Below are 21,733 nucleotides of genomic sequence, written 5' to 3'. Positions count from 1 at the left end.
TAAGTCACCTTGTGTTAAGCCTGGGTTCAATCTTTAGATATATTGCCCTGCTGTTACTCCACTGATATCATGGGGTGCCTGTATGTTGGGTGTGTGCAGCTCACTGGCATACGTGTTTATTTTCTCACTTCAGTTACATATCTGTTCAGTTTCCTGTTTTCTGAACTCTAGAAATTAATTTTAGCAGAGTTGTATCATGTCTTACATTCAGGGAGCCTGACTCATTTCTGGTGCCATCTGTTACATGCTTGGAATCTTTGCATTGCGCTGCCTATAATCTGATAGTCAGAAACATCCACATCACTCCTGGTGCTACTTTGTAATATACTTATCAGGCCCAGAGGCCAACCAGGTAATGTTAAATTTCCTACCCTCCTACAAAATGCATGATACTCTACTGTTCTTTGAAATTCATACAGAGCTTTTTTCTCTAACTTTGACATAATGCATAGACCTAAGAATGAGGCATTGATAACAGCATTGTTTTCAAGGAATTTGTATTTCAAAATTTGGAATGATGACTTGCAAAGTGCCTGGCTTCATATTTTTAGGAAAAGGCTTTCAATTACAAGTGGAGTTAAATGCAGAGTCTTTTAAAAACTTGTTTATTGCAATACTGTGTTTACAAAGTCTATCAAATTGTCATGGGATAATAGGTTATGCTCTTGCAAATGTGGAAATTTTTTTTTACCTGTGCTGCAGAGCAGTGTAACTTGCATCACCCACTACCCTCATTTATAAAAAGATCTGTGTTAGGGTTTTCCAGTCCAAGGAGACATCTAGGGGTGAAGTCCCTAGGAATGTAATTAATTCTTATTTCTAAATGATAGAAAGGATTCCATATATCTCAATCCTATACTTACATCTATGATATAAAATATCATCCTAATGATATTTTAAACAGATGATAAATTGGCTACCTGTACTTGATGAAGAATCATTTTTCTGTATGTGCTGGTTTTGGCTGGGGTAGAGTTAATTCTCTCCATAGAAGCTTTGGTTTGTATTTGTGCTTGGAACAGGGTGGATAACTCAGGGATGTTTTTGTTATTGCTGAGCAGTGTTTACACAGAGCCAAAGGCTTTTCTGTTCCTCACCCCACTATACCAGCCAGGAATGGGGTGTACAGGGAGTTGGGAAGGAACACAGGTGGGACAGCTGATCCCAGCTGACCCAAGGGATATTCCAGACAGTTTATCATCTTGTTCAGCATGTAAAGCTGAGGGAGAAGAAGCAAGTGGGAAGGAATGCTTGGAATAATGGTGTTTGTCTTCCCAAGTTACCATTAGGTGTGATGGAGCCCAGCTCTCCTGGGGATGGCTGCACACCTGCCTTCCCATGGGAAGTAGGGGATTAATTCCTTGTTTTGCTTTGCTCGCTTACCCAGTTGTTGCTTTACTTATCATAGAATCTTACAATGGTTTGTGTTCAAAGGGACCTTGAAGATGATCCCATTCCCACCCCCTGCCATGGGCAGGGACACTTTCCACTAGACCAGGTTGCTTCAAGTCCCATCCGAGCTGGCCTTGAGCACTTTCAGGGATGGGGCATCCACAACTTCTCTGGTAGCACCCTAGAGAGGGAGAATTGCTACCCGTGGCCTGCTGGTCAAACTGTTTATCTCAACTCATGAGTTTTCTCACTTTTATTGTTCCACTTCTCTCCCCCATCCCACAAGGGAAGTGATGGAGCAGCTGGGTGGGGGCTGAGTTGCTGGTTGGGGTTAAGCCACAATACCATATAAATTTCCTGGTAGGCAGTTTCCATAACTTTGTCTATAATAATTAGAACTGTTGTAAATCCAGTTCAGTGTTTCAGTGCATGAATCTCCAGGAGTATCCAATCTTCTTTTTAATATATTTTCTCTCCAAAGAAGCCCCACATAACAGCTTGATATACATTTCTCAGCTTTATTACCAATCCTTTAATAAAACAAGGAGCACGTGGAGTCCTACCCAACCATTCCAGTAACTCTTAGACCTGAAGGAGTTAAGAGTTTTACACTAAACCAAATTCTGTGTAAAGGACACCCAGTCTTAGACTTACTCTTAACAAAGAGAATAGGAAAATCCCATTTTGACAGTACTCATCCTCCTGTTGGAATGACTTGGGAACACGCAGCAAGTAGCAATCCCTTTTTCTCTCATAGATACCTCTAACCACTGCCTAGGGAAAGGATAAGCTACATCCAGTAGTACTCTTATTTCCATCTCTTCTTCCATCCTTGTCTTGTGACCTCCCTTAATCCCTTTCATCCTCCAAAGCCAAAGGAAACCTACATCTAAAGTTGCTCTTATCCTTTAACTCTTCCAAAAATAAAATGCTGCAACTGCTTCTGAAAAAAATGCCTTTAATACATGTTTAAGAGCCTGTGATATATCTAAAATGATTTCAGACATATGTGTGATGTGTGAACTACATATTTTTAATAACAAAATATTGACCTGGGATTGGGGTGTGGTTCAGAAAGCAGCAAAACAGAAATTCATCCTTTTACAAAAGGCTACCAAAGGCTTACGAACCACGTGATTTGCACTTAGCCTGGTAAAGTAGGGCATAACAGCAACTTGCTTTTGTAATATGGCCTTGTCATGTGGCTTTCTGGCTTTTTCATTTTTAGAAAAGACTGTCTTTATATTTGTTTGGGGGCGTTTCACATAATCAAGGAGTCATGGTTTACTAAAATGGATCTAGAGTTGTAAATACAACTCCAAGGTTTTAATACAAAGGCTACTTGTCTCACTGATTGTCAGGTTTAACACAAGACACAAATCTTCCGTGATTCTTGACTATCAGACATTGTTGGTAACATGTAATCAATTTTGCAGTACATTTCTAATAATCAGCTAAATGTGGGGTAATTTTTTTTTTTTTGAAAAAAAGAGAACAGATTACAAAAGTTGCTGGAGTAACTGCAGTTTCACAGATGCTAATTAACCTTTCACTAACTTAAGTATTAGCAGGTGTAGGAATTTTTGATATGTTAAAGGTGATGATGATGTTATTCTCATGAGTTTGTATGCTGAAGGAGCTTACCAGAGAAACAAAGGAGAAATTATTTCATATAATTAAAAATATTAACTTGCATTTGATAGTATGTCTAAAGTTAAATTAGCTATTTTGGATTGTTTTCTTGGTTGCCTAGCATTCTGCTGCTATGCAGTGGCTTAACGTCTGCTCCTGAAGAGTATTTAAGAAAAAAAAAATGGTTAAGGTATAATTTTAAAACTTTTAATTTTTTTTTTTTGTTTTAGAGAGCTCTACACAGAGCACTAGGCATCATTGTGTATAATTATTAACCTAACTGAAAAGCACCAGCACTGGTGAAATAATCAAAAATAATCAGCTGGCAACTATCAGCAGAAAATCTCCTTTCTCTACTATCCTCTTTCTGAAAGTACATTTTGAGACTTCTCTGAATTGTCTTCTATGAATTGACTTCAGAAAATCCTGTTCCTGTAAACAGGATGAATCCAATGACACTCACAGGAGTTACTCATGTATTTAAAGTTGCTTGAATGCTTATGCTTTAAATGTTTTGCCACACTATTACCAAAGCCTTGATTTCCCATCTGTACAACATGTACCTGCCTTAGGTACAGGAGGTGATTTTCATTTCATTATTCTACTTTCTATGAGAAACTGCTCAAAGAAATGCCTCCTTTGAGCCTGAGCTGTACTGTTTTGAAAAGTTTTTGTTTTCTGTATAAATTGAAAAAAAAAAATCAACAGCTTTAAACCAGCTTGATGGCTTATGATGGTAGTAAAACATACTTTCTCTTAATTTTCAGCACTTTAGCCTTTTATATTAGTAAATAAGAAGCAAGTATGTGATCATTATGGCTTAGTGTTCAGTGTTCTGCCTAGTGCATTTTTAGGAGCTGAGATTTGCCTCTGATTACTATCTCAACTTCTTTTTCTATTCATTAACACTATTATTCACCCAATTAGTCACCTGATTATCTTAAATTAATACTATCAATAGATATGTTTTCAGATTTGAGTTTGAAATGCTGTGTTTCTGGCAATGTGCTGTGCTAATTATTCAAATGCCTTTGTTAGATGGAGGATGAGTTGATGCAAAACGCCTTCCTTTTCCTTCCACATATTGAAATCTAGGAAATTCAAGGGTTCTTGGTACTGCCAGAATGTTTTCTGTACAGTTTTCCTCAAAACAAAGTTCTGAGGGAAACCTGATAAGCAGGATTGTCCTACTGTGTTGTGATTTAGGTCATTCCTTATCTAATCAGGTTGGACATTAGGAGGAATTTCTTCACAGAAAAGGGTAATTAAACTGGACTGAACTGCCCAGGGTGTGGTGGCAGAGTCACCATCCCTGCAGGTGTTAAGGACAGACTGGATGTGGCACTTGGCACTGTGGTCTGGTTGATGTGGGGATGTTGGGTCACAGGTTGGACTCGGTGATCTCAGAGGTCTTTTCCAGCGTGACTGATCCTGTGATTCTCTGTTCAGATGCAGCCGTGTCCAAGCACTTTTTTCCTCCTCATTCTGCCCACCCTGCCTCCTCCCCAAGACTCAATATCCATGTTTTCTCCTGACATATAATCAGGTTAACACACGTTTATAGGCCCTAAAGGAGGGGGAGCAGCCAGATATGTGCTGCAGGAGGCCAGTCATTCCCACCCTTCATAGCCAGGCAAGTGCCTGAGGTTCCTGGCCTTTATGGAGCTGCTATTTCATCTGCATCAGCTGGCCATTGACATGATGTGGGATTTCTGTTCTACAGAATAAAGTGGGAAAATCTGTTGCATTCAATACTTGCCCTCTTTGACAATATTGTGTTTCTGTGCTTTATCAACCAAAATCATGAAAGCAGTAGGGAAGATGGAGCTGTCAGTGCTGGCCTCTATTCTGTTTCGAAGATATTCATGTGATAAAGAATGATTTCTATGTCATACAGCTTGCAAGACTAGTCTAGTAAAGAACTGGGATATATATTTACAGACATTCATTGTGACTCATCAAGTAAATCATACTCATTTTCCAAATTAGAACTGTATGCCTAACAAATATGTACTTCCCAGGCAGCTGTGGTCCATTAAATATATCATTTTCTTCTTAAGAAAATTAAAATTCAAAGTTGAAACGAAACTTTGGGCAAAATTTTTAGCAAAAGGAAATTGAAATGCTTTTTAAGTGAGAAATTTTATTGGGGGATATAAAGTGACAGGTTGTTTTGATATGAGGAAGTGGGTATAACATGACATGTAAATGTAACCTCTTACTACCAAAATGATACAGGTTTCTAGATATTTTGTTCTCTTTTCGTAGGTCCCAGTAATACAATTTTTGCTTTGAAGGATGATGGGAGGGGAGGATCTTTATTTCAAGCTTGAAACCCACAACAGGCTCTGCAAATTAATATTTGACGTAATAGATAAGACAAATGCAAGTAGTTAGAAGACTCTAAAGGTTCTGCAGATTTTACATATGACACATACTTATTTGAGTCACCCATCTGTGCTCTCAATGATGTGCACTAATTGTTCAAGACAATAGAGTATCAGGCTATTATATAGACGTAATGCTACACAGAGTGTTCACTTTAATGAAAGTTTATAAATTCACTTCTACCTGCCTGCATGAAATTTTGTTAGTTCATTGTTAATTTTTCTGTGGAGTATGAGCTCCACAGAAAAATTAACAATGAACTAAGAAATTTTATAAATATATAAAATTGATTGTGTTAAGAAATTAAATAAAATAAAATACTGTGTTTCATGTGAGGCATGTTTACTCCTCACCACCCATGGCTGTCTAATTCTAATTTCTGGAAACTGGTAGTGGGATTGAGCTCATGCAGCTGCCTGTGAGATAAATATCTAACCCCACACAGTAGTTGAGGAGAGATGGTGTAGGTGTGCACCAGTGTTCCTGGAACCACTGGGTGTAGGGCTCTACACAGGGTACGATATCCTTCTGTTGTCCCTGTGGGCCGTATTGTCTACATGGTCCATCTTTATTGAAAAGTCTGCTATCAACATGGTCCTTAATTGGCTCATGTGAGGAGCTGCATTTAGTCTTTGTAGTCTGGTTTGGATATCTCCCAGCAGAACTAATGAAGTGCCAGTGCATTCTGATGTGCTGACGTTGTGGCATAAATAACGTTGTTCATCAGGGGTTCCGGTGAAAGGCGCTTAGAAATAGACAAAACTGTCTATTTTGTCTATTTGTCTGTTCTACAAACCTTTTAACACAAAAACACCTACTGAATATCACTGATCTGTCATACTGACTGGTATGGTTTCCAAGAAACCAGATTTCACCAATAAAAGGCAAGTAAACATAGTTTATTTTTTATTTTTGGGGAGCTGATATCAGTAATAGGTTCCTTTTCTTTTGCTGTCAAACTATTATGTCTGCATCTAGAGTTTCTCCGTGAGATATACCCAAATTGTACACAGAAAATCCCAAGAGTAAGAAAATTATTTTTAACTCTCACATTGGCAAAAATGTAGAAGTCATCCGTGCCCACATGCATTTCTGAAACTTTCTCCTACGTCTAAATCACAAAGTTAATATACACTTAGCACATGTATTTATCTGAAGGCATGAGTTAAAAGCTCTCAGAAACAATTGAAGTTAATTGGATTGTTCCCATTTGTCTACATTAAATACCCTGCATTTACAGTTCAGTTAATAATCCCTTAGCTAAAGAGCTGGAATGAATCTGTCTAACATTACCAAACTTCACTGAATCCAAAATGCTAACAAACTAACAGCTAACAGGAAAACTGTGAATTTAAACTTTTGCCTCCCACTACGGAAACTATTCATTATTGGCTGCTGAAGTAAAAACAGGGACTGAGATTGCTTTTGGTTGTGGACCAAACAGTACAAACAATCTTTGCTGCCCCATAGGAACAGGCCACTCATTGTCTCTTACAGGAGTAATTTTCCCTGTCCTCAGTTGTTTTGGTAGTTTGATAGTCTAAAGTCTAGTCCTGGTGCCAGCAGTTTGCTGTACTTGCTGTAGGCATTCATTCTGCTCAGCAGGATGGAGCTCGGATTACTGCGATATTTTATTCACTAACTTTGGTTGACTTGGGAAAGGACTGTTTGCTCAAAGAGTCTCAGAAATATTCCTCATGGATTTTTATTTATTTTTATTTAATTTTTTTTTTTTACTTTCTGGACAGAATGTACCAGGACCTACTCTTAAACAAACCAACCTTAACAATTATGACCAAAGAGTTAAAGTGGTTATAAAGTAACTGCTATATGTGTAGTTGTTGCAGAGTGACTCATTTAATTTAGTGAGTGGTTTTGTTACCCAAAGGAGCCATGGATGAAATCTTGGACCATTGTTATAATTAAGTAGTGTGTGCTGTTTATTTTAATTATCTATATTTGTTAGGGAAAAAAAAAGTATATATTAACCCACTAGGGTTGGATTTTTATTAAAGGGAAGCATAGCTCAGTATAAACCCCCTGGTAACTGTGCCCATACTGTGATCCTAAGCAAGCTGATTTCTGAGAAGGAAAATAAATAAAAATAGAAGAGTACCTTTTGTCCAATGCTGAGAAATGCTATGCTTTTATCTGCTCTGCATTTTGTGGCTTTCCTCCAGAGAGTGGGGTTATTGTCAACAGACAAAGAATTAGAAATGTCATATTGTCCCAAACCTGTCAACTCTCACCTAAGTGGCTGTTATGAAAATGGAAGCAAGGGCTACTCTGACATTTTGCTCTTAAATTTGCTATGCTTTTTGTAAATAATATATTGTAGTTCTACACTTGACATTTTTTAGATCTGTTTTATTTTGATGATCATTTTCTATTCACCAGCTTCTGTGTTAAGGTATTCAATTATTAAACAGTAAGCACGAAGGCAAAGTTTCAAGCCTAGAAGGGTTTCGAGCCTTCTGTCCATATAGGAGTTGACAGTAACTGTGTAAATATGTGGTCTCAAGTATCACTGCCTGTCTGTGAGCTCTGTTAGAATAGAAATGATGTGCTGATTTCCTTTCATGCTCCACTCAGTATAAAGATTTTATCTATTCATTTGGGAATCCTTAATATAACTTGCAGAGCAAGTCAAATGTAGTTTCAAAACAAGTACCATGCTAACACTGAAAACATGTCAAAATTAAAATGATTTTTCTTATGACAAGTATTTGATCCCACTAATCTTCAAGTGCTGGCTGTGCTGTTCTTGTTTTGTGACTGCTCCATTGCTGGGATGTTTTGAGCTTTCCTGCCTAAAATTATGCTCTTCTAAAAATACAGTATGTAAATACAGAAAATAAGTGAGGCCAGGCACTTTCCTTCTGACAGGTTTTTACATAAATGATGTCCCCACAGTTCTCCCGTCACCATTTCTCAGAGCTATGCATTAGGATTCTGTCAAAAGGTGTGGTAATGAGAGCAGATGTAATTACATTTCTAAAAGCTGGTGACCACAGTCCCAATTAAATGGTCTTTAAAGGATGCTTTGAAAGCTTTGAATAGCGGAGAAACATTTGACTTGATGTATCTTTATTCTTTTTAAGATCCAAGTTAATGGAAAGACTGTAGTTCCGAGCACTAGGTTATTAGTATCAGTATTAATTTCTTTAATGTGTTTCTATTTCAGTAATGCTCAGAGCCTCAAAACTGTAGGAGGAAATCTCTGTGTTGAAAAGGAATATAGGAGAGCCCACTTGTCTATATGTGTTTATACATATTTATTTATATAGCCACATCTAACTAAAAGAAAATCACCCACCTTCACCTTTCAGGAATAAACTGTTGTGTGAACGGTTTTCAAAAAACTTAAAGATGACTGTACATGCAGATAGATGCAAAGTATGGCAAGTTACTATTTCTGCCCTTGAGATTGCAAGAGACCAACCAGGAACAAATTAAGTACCAGCATCAGCATTAGACTGGGAAGTTCTGGACAAAGCTGAAGGCAAGCCTTTGCATTTACTGACAGAGGGTGCAGTTCTGCCTAATTTAGCCTGCTGTGAATGACTTGAATGACTCAGAATACACAACATCCACCTCAGTTTCTCACTATAGAATCAGATTTTCTATACTTTCTGCGTAAAGAAATGGAGTGATTCAGAGTTAATAGGAGGGAATTGAAAAAATAATCAGCAAGGTGCTTTGCCTCTAAACTCCCTGCCCCTCTGCTGAGTGTTTATGAGGAGAGGGCTGGGTTGCAGTCAGCTGTACAACACAAAACGTTCTCCCCTTTTTTGCTTTCTTGAAGAAATTCAGCTCTGTGAGATAGCTGGAGTTAAGTTCAACTGATAGTAGGTCATTCGGAAAATTGAGAAAATAAGACTTGCATGTTATTTATGATCTCTGGGCTATTCAGGAGTGTGGATTTCTAGGTGGTAAAATACTGCACAAGTTGCAGTGAATTACACAGAGCTCAAAGCATGTTGCTTAAAACCACATGACATGAAGTACGTTGGGAAGAGGGGTGGGAAAACTTATTTCATTCCAAACTCTATATGAAAATATTATGCACAATTAACTTCATTTTCTCTGTAATGTTCAATTACATGGTTACATGAAGACCGTTTTGCTCGGCTATTTGGGTTATGAAACCGGGCCTCGAGAGAGCTGGACTGTATGCTCAGCTGTGCCATAAACAAAACCATAGAGCTGCTGTAACACCAGCCCCTGCAGTTAGCACAATTAGTTAGGAAGAAGGTTTTTTTTCCAGCAGCAGGCACAGTGACAGTGCCTGTCCCTAGCAAAGGTAATTACCTGTGCAGGAATCCCAAAGCGATGTCACCTGCCTAGACTGCTGTTGTGGGATCCAGAGAGAGATATTTAGGGGTGAGATTAAAAAGGTTGTTTGTCCAGTTGTTGCTTTGGGCTGAGAACAGAGGAGGACAAGGAAATAGAAAGTTAAATAAGGTGGTTTTATTTTTATTTTCATCTATAAGTTAACATAGCAGAGAATGCTTTCTGATAACTTATTGCTATAGATGACCCACCCTACCTGTCTGAATCAAAATAACACAGAACCCTAACAAAAGCAGGAAAAAAATAAAAGAAACCTTACCAGCCCTTCTAAACTGACGTTGATTTCTTCAGCTATGTTTCTGTATGCCCTTATAAGAAGGATGCACTTACTGCATCCTGACTTGCACTGTGATTAGAGCAACACCAGACAGATCTTCAAGGGAAAGTGAAGATTAATGTTGATATGTTAATAGCAATTGCAAATCTTCAATTTGGAACTGAAAATTTGGATCTAGTTTAGATCTAACTATCTAGTTCTATTGCATGAGCAAAATTTGATCAATCTTTATAAGTTTGTGGTCTAAAACAAGTTCATATCTTCTTAAAATTAGGCAGAAATTTGATCATGAGAGCTTTAGAAAATGAATGTTGAGAGCTATAGAAAATGAAGGTAGCATTTTATTTCTATGTACACAGACTAAGAAGTAATGCATTTACAAAAAAAGAAAATTTAATTTCATCTCAGAACTTTGGTAGTATGTTCAAGAGGTTGAAATTCTATTTGTTGATTAGATTTATCCACAGAGTAACTGAGGGAACTTCAAAATTTGGGATGCTCATTCCTGTTTATCTTTTACTCCTGAGTTGACCTCCTGGCCTAGATGCAAATAGGAGCAGTTCTGTTAATGGTAGTGGATCTATCTTAATATTATTGGATTTAGCTTGTTGACTTCAGAGAACTTACTCAGAGGCTTAAAGTTAAGCATGTTCATAAGTCTTCATTAGGATCTGGACTGTAGTCATTACCTGTAGAGAGAATGAATTGATTCATGATCTCAGTGCTCAGGTGGTGGCACAGCTGTGTAATGTTGCATTCAATTCATTACAGCAGTGTGTCACCCTGGAAATATGAGCATCTGTAAACCAGCCTGAATTATTAATGCAAATAAAATGTTAAAAGCTGGGTGAACCTGTGATATAAGCACATGAGGTGGCACTGGATTCGTAAACGCTGATGTTAATGTCAATATAGCAGCTTACAACTTTCATTTTCCATGTCTACTACCTGCCCATCCCTGACCTCTGGAGCACTCCAGCTGTAGAGTTCCTGGCTAAAGGCATGAGCTTTGTCTCTCTGTGCCAACCTTGGCCACCAGGGCCTCGGTCCATTTGGAGCATCCATTTTCTCATGCATAGTTCTGATGGGCTGGACAACCCCTCCTTTACCCGTTCCTCACTTTTACCAGAAAGAAAGTAAGTGAATGAATTTCACTCTTCTTTCCCCTCTCTAATGGATTTTTTTTCCACTGGCTAGAGCAGAATTTGGAGTGCCACAGGAGCTACAGTGTGTACAGTGTAATGATCATGTTTTTGGCTCTTCTTCCACTGAATAACTTCCTTGTCCTACATATACTCCATGTGTGAGCTGTGTGTCCATTCCAACCCTGTCAGGATTCGCAGGCGGCTCTCCTGGGATATTGAACCGGCATCCCCAGGGCTGAACTTTGTTATGTGGATGGGCCCCAGCTCACCCAGCAATCTGCACCTTTCTAGTAATGCTGCATGACTCCATCTAAGGCACATTGTGTGACCAAAAGCCTCTAGAAATGCAGTTGGATTTTTAGAGTGACCTATTTCAACAGGAATGTGATTTAATGAGGGCCTGAAATGAAGCTTCATTTGGGCTGCTCTCCACAGGACACACGAGCATAAAGTGCTTTCACCTCTAAGAATACATAGAATTTCAGGCTGCATCTAAAATGGGAAGCAGAGGAGTAAAACTCTCCCTACATTCCCAGATTCTAATCTCATTTAGATTCACACATACCTAGCATGCAGTAATGAAACTCCTTCAGATTTAAGGGAAATCAAGATCCAGTCAGTGTGATTAATCTTGTGAATAAAAAGGTTTGGGATTAGACATTCTTTCTGTGTGACACTTCAGCAATATGCTGTAATAAAAGGCACAGCAGGAGTTAGTCTTGAAGTGTCAGAATAGCTTCTTTAGTGACAAAGCATTTATACATGTAAATTTTCAAAGAAACTTGGCAACCCTTTTGTGGGTTCAATTTGTACCTGTCACTCACTTGAAGATGCAAATTTGAGTTACTTGCAGCTCTAATTACAGGGCTTGATTGTCATCACAAATCAGGTAGTGAGATGTGAAACGACTGAGGTTTGTGCCATCATTTGTTGTTATAACATGAGTGCAAATGTTATCATCAAAAAGCAAAGTCGAGCAGGGCTTTGCCTTGCTGATAAGTAGAAATATTACAAATAAGTGCAATATGGAAATAAAAGGAATTGGGAAGGGGGGAAGAATAACAACGAAAGGAGTGAGCAAGTGGTGAAAGCCAGACATAATAAGGGAAATAAAAAGTAGATTGTTTGGTCTGATGCAACAAAGTATGATAATAGAGATTTCTTTTCCCTGTTAATTGTTTCTTAAGACTCAGCTGCCGTTAGTACCTTCCAAATTTCTCTACTGTGAGGAATCCTAGTTCTTTTGTTTTTACTGAGAGCTTTGTAATTTTCAAATGAAACAAGATGATTTTAGAAAATTATTCATCAGCTAACTATTATGCTGTAACTTTCCAGTTTGTCGTTACATTTATAAGAAAAATTATTATATAGGTATGTTTTAATTTCATCATAAAAGAATTTGATTTTTCTTCACTGAAAATGTTGAGGTGTGAAGATTGTTAATTATAACTCTTCATTAATTTCTTCTATTAAAACCAGGAGATAGGTACAACGTGTTACTGTGTTTCAGCTAACATCTGCTAGACTGTGATAATTCGCCGTTTATAGCTGGAGAATATGTTGCATAAAAATGATGGTAGAAATAGCAAAGAATTGGTTGTTTTGTATTTGGAACTGAGGGTGGAGTCCAAAAAGGTGAGGTGATTTCACTTTGTAGATTTTCAATACTCAGTTAAGAAATGGGCTAATGAAGAAGAAATAGCAATAGCTGAACGGAGGCACTTGTCTAAGTTTAAGGGTAAATACATAACTTTATTTAACTTGTGGACTACCAGATTCAATGCTATTGCAACCTGCTCAGTGAATTTTTCTACATGTAGTATTTCAGCAGTCAGCCCTAGGCTCATCTCTTTCCCTTTTCATTGAGCAAGCACCTTACCTCAAAGAGTAATTATTACTATGGTGATTTCTAAATTACTAGATCCATGGAGTCTACTTAACCTAATGAAAAAGGTCCTTTTTTTTTTCCTCTCCCACTTTTCTCATTACTGAAGGAGAACATTCTGGCCTGAACAATGGCTGTATACATGAGCACAGATTTATTAAGTTTAGAGGATTTGTACTGTTGTTTTACAAAATGGTGTCAACTTGCAGCATGACTTTATTTTATGATGAATAGCTTTCCCAGGCCAAAAAGCTAATGACATCCAGAGCTTCCATGCCTCCCACACTCCTGCGGTCCAAAAGGCCACAGATAATTTCTGCCGAATCAAGCCTATAAAGAGAGAATTTATAATCAGCTTTAATGTGTTTGGGAGCTAAAGTACCTCAGTCCTTCATCAAAGGGAATGATAAAAACCAGAATTAATATGGCTGGATTTAATTATTTCTGAGTGCATAATTACTCTTTGGCTAACCTGACAGAAGGTATGTTATTTCTCTTATTTTGAGCAAAGGAAAGGCATTTGCAAGCATACAGTAGTCACGATAGAGATTTAAAAATGCATCATGTTAGCTCCTTAGCATTGATTGCAATACAAATAGAATAAATATTTGAATAATAATTTAAATAATGTAAGAACTATTTTTAAATTAAATGAGCATAGACTTCATTAGGAGTTCCTCCTGCACATTGAGTTCTTTTAGTTTTCATAGCAAGATTTTTCCTTGCCTTTAGGAAACATAAAATGCAGTAATCACTTTTCCCCTTTTTAAAGTGACTTAGGGGTCTACTTTCCCATTAGCATTAATGAGAGTTACGGGTGTGCACCAACACGAGACTAAACCTTAGAGAGCCTTTTGATAAGTAAACCATCTTTGCATCAGCATTTTAGAGGCTTTAGTATCCTCTTTTCCCCCCATTAGTTATGGTACCTGATTACTTTGTTGGCATTTAATATCTATTACATAAACTTTAGCTAAAATTTCAACCAGCACAGTAAAGCAGTGTATCTATTTGAAGGGTTGTGCCTTAGACATAGTAAAATGGTCTTTTTGTAATGGATCCCCATTTTTGTAAGTGAAATGCTCAAAGAGGAGGATTAATTGGACCTTCACAAAAGGTGAAGAGAAACTACAGTAGAACAACAGTGAACAGTAACTGTGGACAAAAGACTTTTGGCAATAATAACTCTGAAAATTGTATATTCTTTTTTGTTCCATTGGCACATGGTCCATCATGTCTTAGTATCAGTGTTCTTAAAATTAGTTTATGTTACCTGAAAAGAATATTAAAATGATGGAAGAACCCTAAAGAATCATATATCGAATAAACAGTGCTAAAGAAATAAATCTAGTTGAGGGATACATTTAATTTACAAAATCATAAACTATCTGTGGAATATTAATTGAAAGCTGCAGAAAATATCTGAAAATTATACACCTACTAGGCAATTTCAGTTCTGATTTATTTTTACTTAAAAAGGCTATTGCTGCTACATTTTGTAGGATCTTGCCATAAGATTTTATTTTGTTTATCTGCTAGTGATTCCAGCGTGTTTTCCTGTGTGAGGACTCAAAACATCAATCTTTCTTTATGATCTTACAGACACAGCGATGCTGTTAGTCAGTGTAATCATTTATCTGGAGAATCAGAAGCAAAAGCCATTTCTTACTGATTTTGAAATGAGAGTTATTGCTGAAATGGGTGGAATTCTAATCCAGAGCTTCTCTTAATGCTACTTCCACGATTTCAGAAAGTGTCTTCAGCATCTGCACATGAAACAGGCAACCCAGACCAGAGCTCTGCCTCCTCTTTGAGTGCTCCAGGCTGAACCACTTGCTGTTTCCTTATTCCATTTTAGGCAGCCCTGAGCACAGAGGATCTCGAGCTGATGTTTCTTTCAGGGATTGCCCAGCAATTTTAAAAATGTAAATTAAGTTTCATAGCGTCCCTGTGTGTATAGATAAAGTATAGGTAATAGGTAAGGAGTTTCATGTCTGGTACATGAGGACCACACTCTGTTTTGGCTTTTTAGACTCAAACAGCATTATAACCCCAAGAAACAGCAAACCTGTCTGAAGATGTAATGAATGTGGTCCATTATATTACAGACTGGAGCAAATCTGTGGCAGAAATAATCTTTCATCTCTTTCTTAACACAATACCGTGAGTGGTGTCTGGTGGGTCTGCCACGTGTCTCCACCAGGGATGAGTCCTCCTGCTCAGGGGATGTGGCAAGCAGAGCCCTTGTATTGTGAAATAGATCTAGAACTGTATTAAAAAGCATGTTTAATTTATGAAAACTTAAAAATAGGTCAGCCCCTTTGCAAAAGGAATTGTCAAGCACTGGAACAGGCTACCCAGGGAAGTGGTTGAGTCACCATCCCTGGAGGTATTTAAAAGATGTGTAAATGTGGCACTTGGGGACGTGGTTTTGTGGTGGGCTTGGCAATGCTGGGTTATTGGTTGTACTCAATCTTAAGGGCCTTTTCCAGCCTTAACAGTTCTATGATTGTAGGGAAGATGGTTTAATTTTTTTAAAAATATTTTTCTTAGAACCTCGGAAGCGTATAAATATGAAGATTACCCAGGTTATTTTTAAAGCTAGCCCATTATAATTTACAATATTCACCATATTGTAAAATCAGGGCTGGTGTGAGATCAGGACATTTGCATTGGGATGGTTGATGCACTGCATAATTGTGACTGAGATCTGGAACCATGACCTGCACAAAATACCTCTCAAAGGCCAGCTATTAAAAAAAATGTAACATTTGTTGTCTTAGTTTCATCCAGAAAATAATTTCCCCACTCTGTGCAAATTATTTGGAGAAATGTGTGCTGTTTGCCTTTCCAGATGTTACTTAGGTCCTTTCTGGTGACCTTTAAAATTTAAAAGATAAGAAACCATTAAAAATGGGTATGTGTGTGTGTATATGTATATATATATATCTCCTTGCCTGTGTCTGGCTCTCCATTCTTAAGTACAGAGCTCTTACAGTTCTTAAGTTCGTTCACCCTGCTGAAAACCCACCATGAAATTATTGTTATTCTTTGCATACATCTTTGATTTTTCTAATTTTATTCTTTTAGATGTAACGTTGTTATGGTATGAGAATGAGGCAGCGAGACATTTGAATGTGTGTGTTTGGATAGGGTCATGTTATCCAGATACTGTATATTGTAAATATTGTATTTAGGGTTTGCATTAGGAAAAAAACGTTGTATCACCGAGTTTTCTACTAAACGGAGTGATTGTTGCAGGCGTTACTGTAAAAATGCTCGTGTTTAATTTATGATGTATAATTCTAGTGTTCTGTGTTTAGAATGAGTTTAAAGCTATACTTCTGACTGATGCAGCAGTAAAGGTATTCAGTAATATGGTCCAGCTCCTACATTTACAGTTAAAGTTTCATGGTACTTCATGAGGTTTCTTTCTGTTTCCTCCAATCCATGCACCTGGTAAAAACATTTTATGAATTTTTTTGGAAAATGCATCACTCAAATACATGGTATTTTGCCTATAAATGACGAGTTTAATGCTGAATGACTAATAACCTGTTAAATAACAGAGACAGAGAGAGCTTTTCAAATACAAATGTTTTAATACTCCACAGTGCTTAGATTTAATGCATGTCTCTTGCCTACATCTACTGCAAATATCAACACATACTGTTCATCTCTTTTTTGTTGTTGTTTTTGTCTATTGCTATTTTATGCATGAGGAAGTTCTTGTTTTCTACTCTGTGCTTGGCTGGCTTTTTCTTTTTGGTTGTTACTTAGCCCTGTGTTCGTACTGATTGCTTTCTCGCATGCAAATTACAGAATGTCATGGAAATGAGAGAGCTCTGAAAAAAAAGGAAAGATTATGCTGAGTTCAACTGTCTTTTGTTTGTGCGTAAGTGTGTAAAATATATGACATGGAAATATTTTCAGAATGACCTTTGACTTTCCTTCTGATGCATATTTTTTATTACTCAGTAAAGGAGTGGAAATTTTTCCCACTGGAAAATATGATGAGTCTATTAATACTTGTTAATAATGAAGGTGCTGGGCATAAAAGATTTTTGGTCTCATCATCCTTTTGTAGAGATAAGGAACTGTGAAACTTTGTCTTGCCCAAACTAAAACTACAATTCTACATTCAATACAACTTTTTATACTGTGCAGGAAACCCTGGCCGCACTGAATTCAATGGCTAAAGTCATTGTCTTCAGTTGGTCTGGGATTTCACTCTTGTTTCTGGTTTACAAGTGGATTTTCATGTTTCTTTACAAATATCTCAGGAGGTAGTCAAAGGTTTCAAGGGTATCTATGGTTCTACTTAAAAGAAAATATAATGAGAGTGTCAAAAAATAAAGTCAAACCTGTGCTTATCTTTATAAAGCATGAGCTTAAATGGTTGAATTTAAAATGTGAATTATCGTTTCGCAGAAAATATTGTTTTAACTAACTGTCAAGACATTTATTAACCACCTTATTGCATCAAATGCAAGAGGTAATTTGGCAGTTCTTGTCTCCACTATTCCTAATAACAGCAACAGGAAAAAAAAACAATTAAATGAAGTGGATAAATATAGTTTATGGCGGGGTATGCTTTTAGCAAACAAGCTTTGATTCTTCATTTAAAAACAATAAAACACTGGGCACTCTTTGATTCTTGTGCTAGATGTTTCTAATAGCCATACCCCCTGGGAAGGTTTTGCTGTAATGTTTGAAAAACGTAATGAAAAATTGGTTGTTATAAACTAAGATTTCCCTCCCTGCAAATGTTTTTCTTGAAACGTCCATGGGAATTTAATATTCGCTGTTTTTTTCCTCAGTCTTGTATATTCTTGAATTGTCTTTTTTCCTCCATTTTCTCCGTTCTTAATCCTAGGTCCCCTTACAAAGAAACAGACAGATGATTTAGGTGATAATGACGGTGCTGAAGATGAAGGTATTTTTTGCCGCCAAACTGATTTGCATGACAAGGATCCCTGAAAATCTTTTTTCTCCCCTCTTTTTTTGACTTCTTGTCTTCTTTTGAAGAGTTTTTTTTTTTTTAATTCCCATTTTTGATGTGTTTTGTCTTCTTGCTTGTTGTTATACATATATATTTTTAATTTTTTAAAAGAAAGAATGTTGTTAAGTTCTACGTTTTGATACAAAACAGTAACAATATTTAAAAAGGAGGGTTTTTTGTTTTCTTGAAATGGACTTTTGATATGTTGCATCCCACCTTTTGACTGAATTTTGTCCATACTATTTAAACTAACACTCTTTTAAAGTTTCTCTGTACACCTTTTTGCATGTTTTCTAACCCTATGTATTTCACCGAGTACAAAGATGTTTCTTTTTTTTTCACTGACTGATCTCAGTTTGATAAACATATACAACGTTGTGTTTATAAAAGCAAAAATACAGAAAATTCTTAAAAAGTGTCTCTTAAGCAACTGAATTTCCCCAAATGCAAACCCTTTTGAATTTAAACTACCATGAAAAAAAAATAAATAAATGAAAGGCTACCCCAGCTCCCTACAGAAGGGAGGTAGCTGTAGAGGCAAGCAATATTGGCTGTTGGTGAGGCTCTGTGGAGCTAAACTAAAACTAAAAAAAATAAAACTGATCCCTTCTGTTTTCTACAAGCATACAAAGATGCCTTCTGCTGGAGCTGACCCTTAGGAAACCCTATTACCAAGTAAAATCAAAACTTTGAAATGTCAAGCATATTATTCTGTTCATAAATTATGTCTGTTAATCATAAAGCTATGCAGATTTGGTATTTTTTCAGGGCTATGAAAATGGTAACAAGGGGCTCTTTTCCTGAGAAGTCTCATCCCTTCAAGTAGATGTGCTTCAAAATTCTGAATCTTAAACACATACTTTGTATGTTTTATGGTCAATGAGTAGAACAAATTACCATATAGGACTGGTAGAGTCGCTGCATGCTTCTCACAATCTGAATGGGGGAGATTGGCCAGATACTAAAATGAAATTTAACTTGTAATCTGAAAGGCTTTTAATTAAGAAGTTTTTCATCACATGGGACATTAACCATTTAACTTAAACATAAACATGTAGTCCTAGCCCAAAAGGTGAAGAAAGGCAAATATGAGCATTTAACTTCTTGCCCTATAACTTAACAGAGACTTACAAATAAACCCACAGTTTTATAAATGTCTGATTTATGATCCTCTGCTGAATGTGCATGTTAAGCATATGAATGAGAGCACACCAGTTGGCCCAAGATTTGCAACATTTGATTATTTTAATAGTTGAAAATCTCCTTTGAAAGTCTTGTGTGTGGTGGTTTAACCCAGCAGGCACCCAGCCACTTGTTATCTCCTTTCCAGTTGGATGGGGGAGAGAACTGGGGAAAGAAATAAAGAAATGAAATTATTAATTGAGATAAAGGCAGTTTGAAGATATGAAATTAAAATAATAGTAATAATAATGATAAAAGAATGAGAATATAGAAAACACAGGGTGCACAATGTCATTGCTCCCGCACACTGACTGATGCCCAGCAGTTCCCAAGCAGCACCCTCTGGACAGCTTTCTCCTAGTTTATATGCTGAGCATGATGCTATAGGGTGTGGAATATCCTTTTGGACTGTTTGAATGAGCTGTCCTGGCTGTGTCCTCTTCCTAACTTCTTATTCCACCCCCAGCCTACTTGCTGGTGGGGTGAGAAGGTTGAAAAGTCCTTGACTTAGTGTAAGCACTGCTCAGGTCACAACTAAAACATTAGGGTGTTATCAACATGATTCTCCTCCCAAGTGCAAAACCCAGCACCATACCAGTATTAAGAAGAAAATTAACTCTATCCAAGCTGAAATCAGGACACATATTGTTCAGAGATAATTAAGATAATTTAGATCCTCTTAGCTTTATGAGGCCAAGACAGTTTTACATTAGTTCATGACATAATATTGCAAGGGATATTCTTGTGAATTCTCCAAGATCTGTGACATTGAATTAGAAACTGTACAAGTTACTTTGTCTTGTTTTAACAATATATTTTAAGAAAGCATTTGGAACTTGGGTTATTCACCAAGTGGGCCTTAATAGCTCTCCTAAATTGCTGTATAATTACCAAGACAAATGCTAATGGCTTAATGTTGGTTGAGTCCTTCTCTGCTTAGAAACACTTAAAAGAGACTACTCAGTTTGCTGAAATTCAGCAGAGAGTGGTAGCTGTCAGAAAGTGGTTTAGTACTTAGGATCAGAGAGTAGGGATCTCAGTCTTCAGAGAACAAGTGTCCATGTCAGAGAAAACCTGTCTCCCACACTGACAATTGTAGGAGAGAGAAGAAGGGCTGTAAGAACACAGCAGTCAAACTACAAGGGAAGAAACACATTTACAACACTAATAAATCTCTGTAATTTATAGGACTGGGATTAATTTTCTCTGGTGTACAAGTGACACTTTTGTTCTCCTTTCCATGCCAATAGAAGAATGCAGGCAGTAATTAGACTTTTACTGCTTCCGAGAGGCACAGAGAGACAGGGCAAATTTAAATTTTTATGGTCAGTAGAGACTAAAGGTTGCTGGGATGTCTACTAGGTTGGCAGAAGCCCTGTCTGCTGAGACCCTGCATTTCCCAAGGGAGGAGTAGTATCAGATGTCCCACATTTTGTGAACCTGCTCTTCTGCATTGAAGCTCTAGCACTTGTTGAACGTGTAGAACTGAAGAGTTCAAAAACTTAGTCATATGTATTTGGGTATGAGTAGCAGGAAAGAGAGAGGCAAAGCAAAAGGTCACCTTAGCTGTATAATTTTCTACTAATATGTCTCTCAAACCCTTCACCTTTTGCAGTATGGCAAGATTGCAAATATTGCAGATTTTAGGCAGGGTGAAATTCTACAAATTAATAACTGTGGAAAAATGAAATAAATGCTAAACTGAATGAATTATGAAGTTGGAATATTAGAGAGACTGGGCAATACACAGTGCATAACAACTGTGTCACATAACTACAGAATGCATGGTACATAAAAAACACCCAATGATTTCTGAAGTGCCCATATTAAGAAATCCAGAGATCTCATGTCTGTTTAATGTATTATACCTTTCTGAAAAAAGATCTTCCATAGTTGCTTCTTGGATCAAATGCCTGGAGAGCATTTTGTGTTGTGTCACTAAAACATTAGAGTTTGATTAGAAGATTTCATTTTAAAACAACGTTCAATAATTCTACTCCCATCAGCTGCTGCGTGTCACTACCACAGTATTGTGGTCAAAACCTTGCCAGCACAAGCACTGGAATCAGTAATCAAACTTGGATCTCTGGTATGTGCTGCAACCAGTAGACCAGACTTAATTAGATCATTTTTCATTTTTGTTTTCAAAAGACCCAAAGGCAGTAGTGCACATTACCAGCTAATGATCTGCAAATTTGCTGTTTAAAGAATGAAGGTGTTTTTAAATTCTATGAGTGGGAAATGGGTGAAAAGTCAGAAACAACATAAATACCTTTTTTCCCCCTGCAGTCTGGATGCATTATTGTTTCTGTTTAACCCTTTCAAGTCTACACTTGAATTGCTTACCTGTTTTTCAGTAAGCATTGGGAGCAGGCCCCAAATACAAGAGTGCCACCTGCAACCAGTGAGAACTGAGGCTTGCCTTTTAATGGCAATGGTGCATTTGCCTATTTGCTGACATACAGCTATGCAATATC

General features: G+C 37.2%; 1 protein-coding gene across 6 annotated transcripts in view; it reads left to right on the top strand.

Annotated features, from left to right (window-relative positions):
• NLGN1 (neuroligin 1) overlaps positions 1-21,733 on the top strand; it is a 319,786-nt gene that overhangs the window by 97,671 nt on the left and 200,382 nt on the right. For 4 of the 6 annotated variants that reach the window (XM_027892568.1, XM_027892566.1, XM_027892565.1 and 1 more), the window contains one exon: positions 17,949-18,008. The exons of the other annotated variants lie outside the window; for them this stretch is intronic. In XM_027892568.1, the coding sequence (XP_027748369.1) occupies positions 17,949-18,008 (60 nt within the window). The remainder of the gene's footprint in view (positions 1-17,948; positions 18,009-21,733) is intronic. 6 annotated transcript variants of the gene reach the window in all.

The sequence above is a fragment of the Empidonax traillii genome, unplaced genomic scaffold (assembly GCF_003031625.1).
Source record: "Empidonax traillii isolate 1590-97213 ecotype Southwest subspecies unplaced genomic scaffold, ASM303162v1 scaffold358:size917415, whole genome shotgun sequence".
NCBI classification, from domain to species: domain Eukaryota; kingdom Metazoa; phylum Chordata; class Aves; order Passeriformes; family Tyrannidae; genus Empidonax; species Empidonax traillii.
This window is presented reverse-complemented; position numbering and strand designations above follow the sequence as displayed.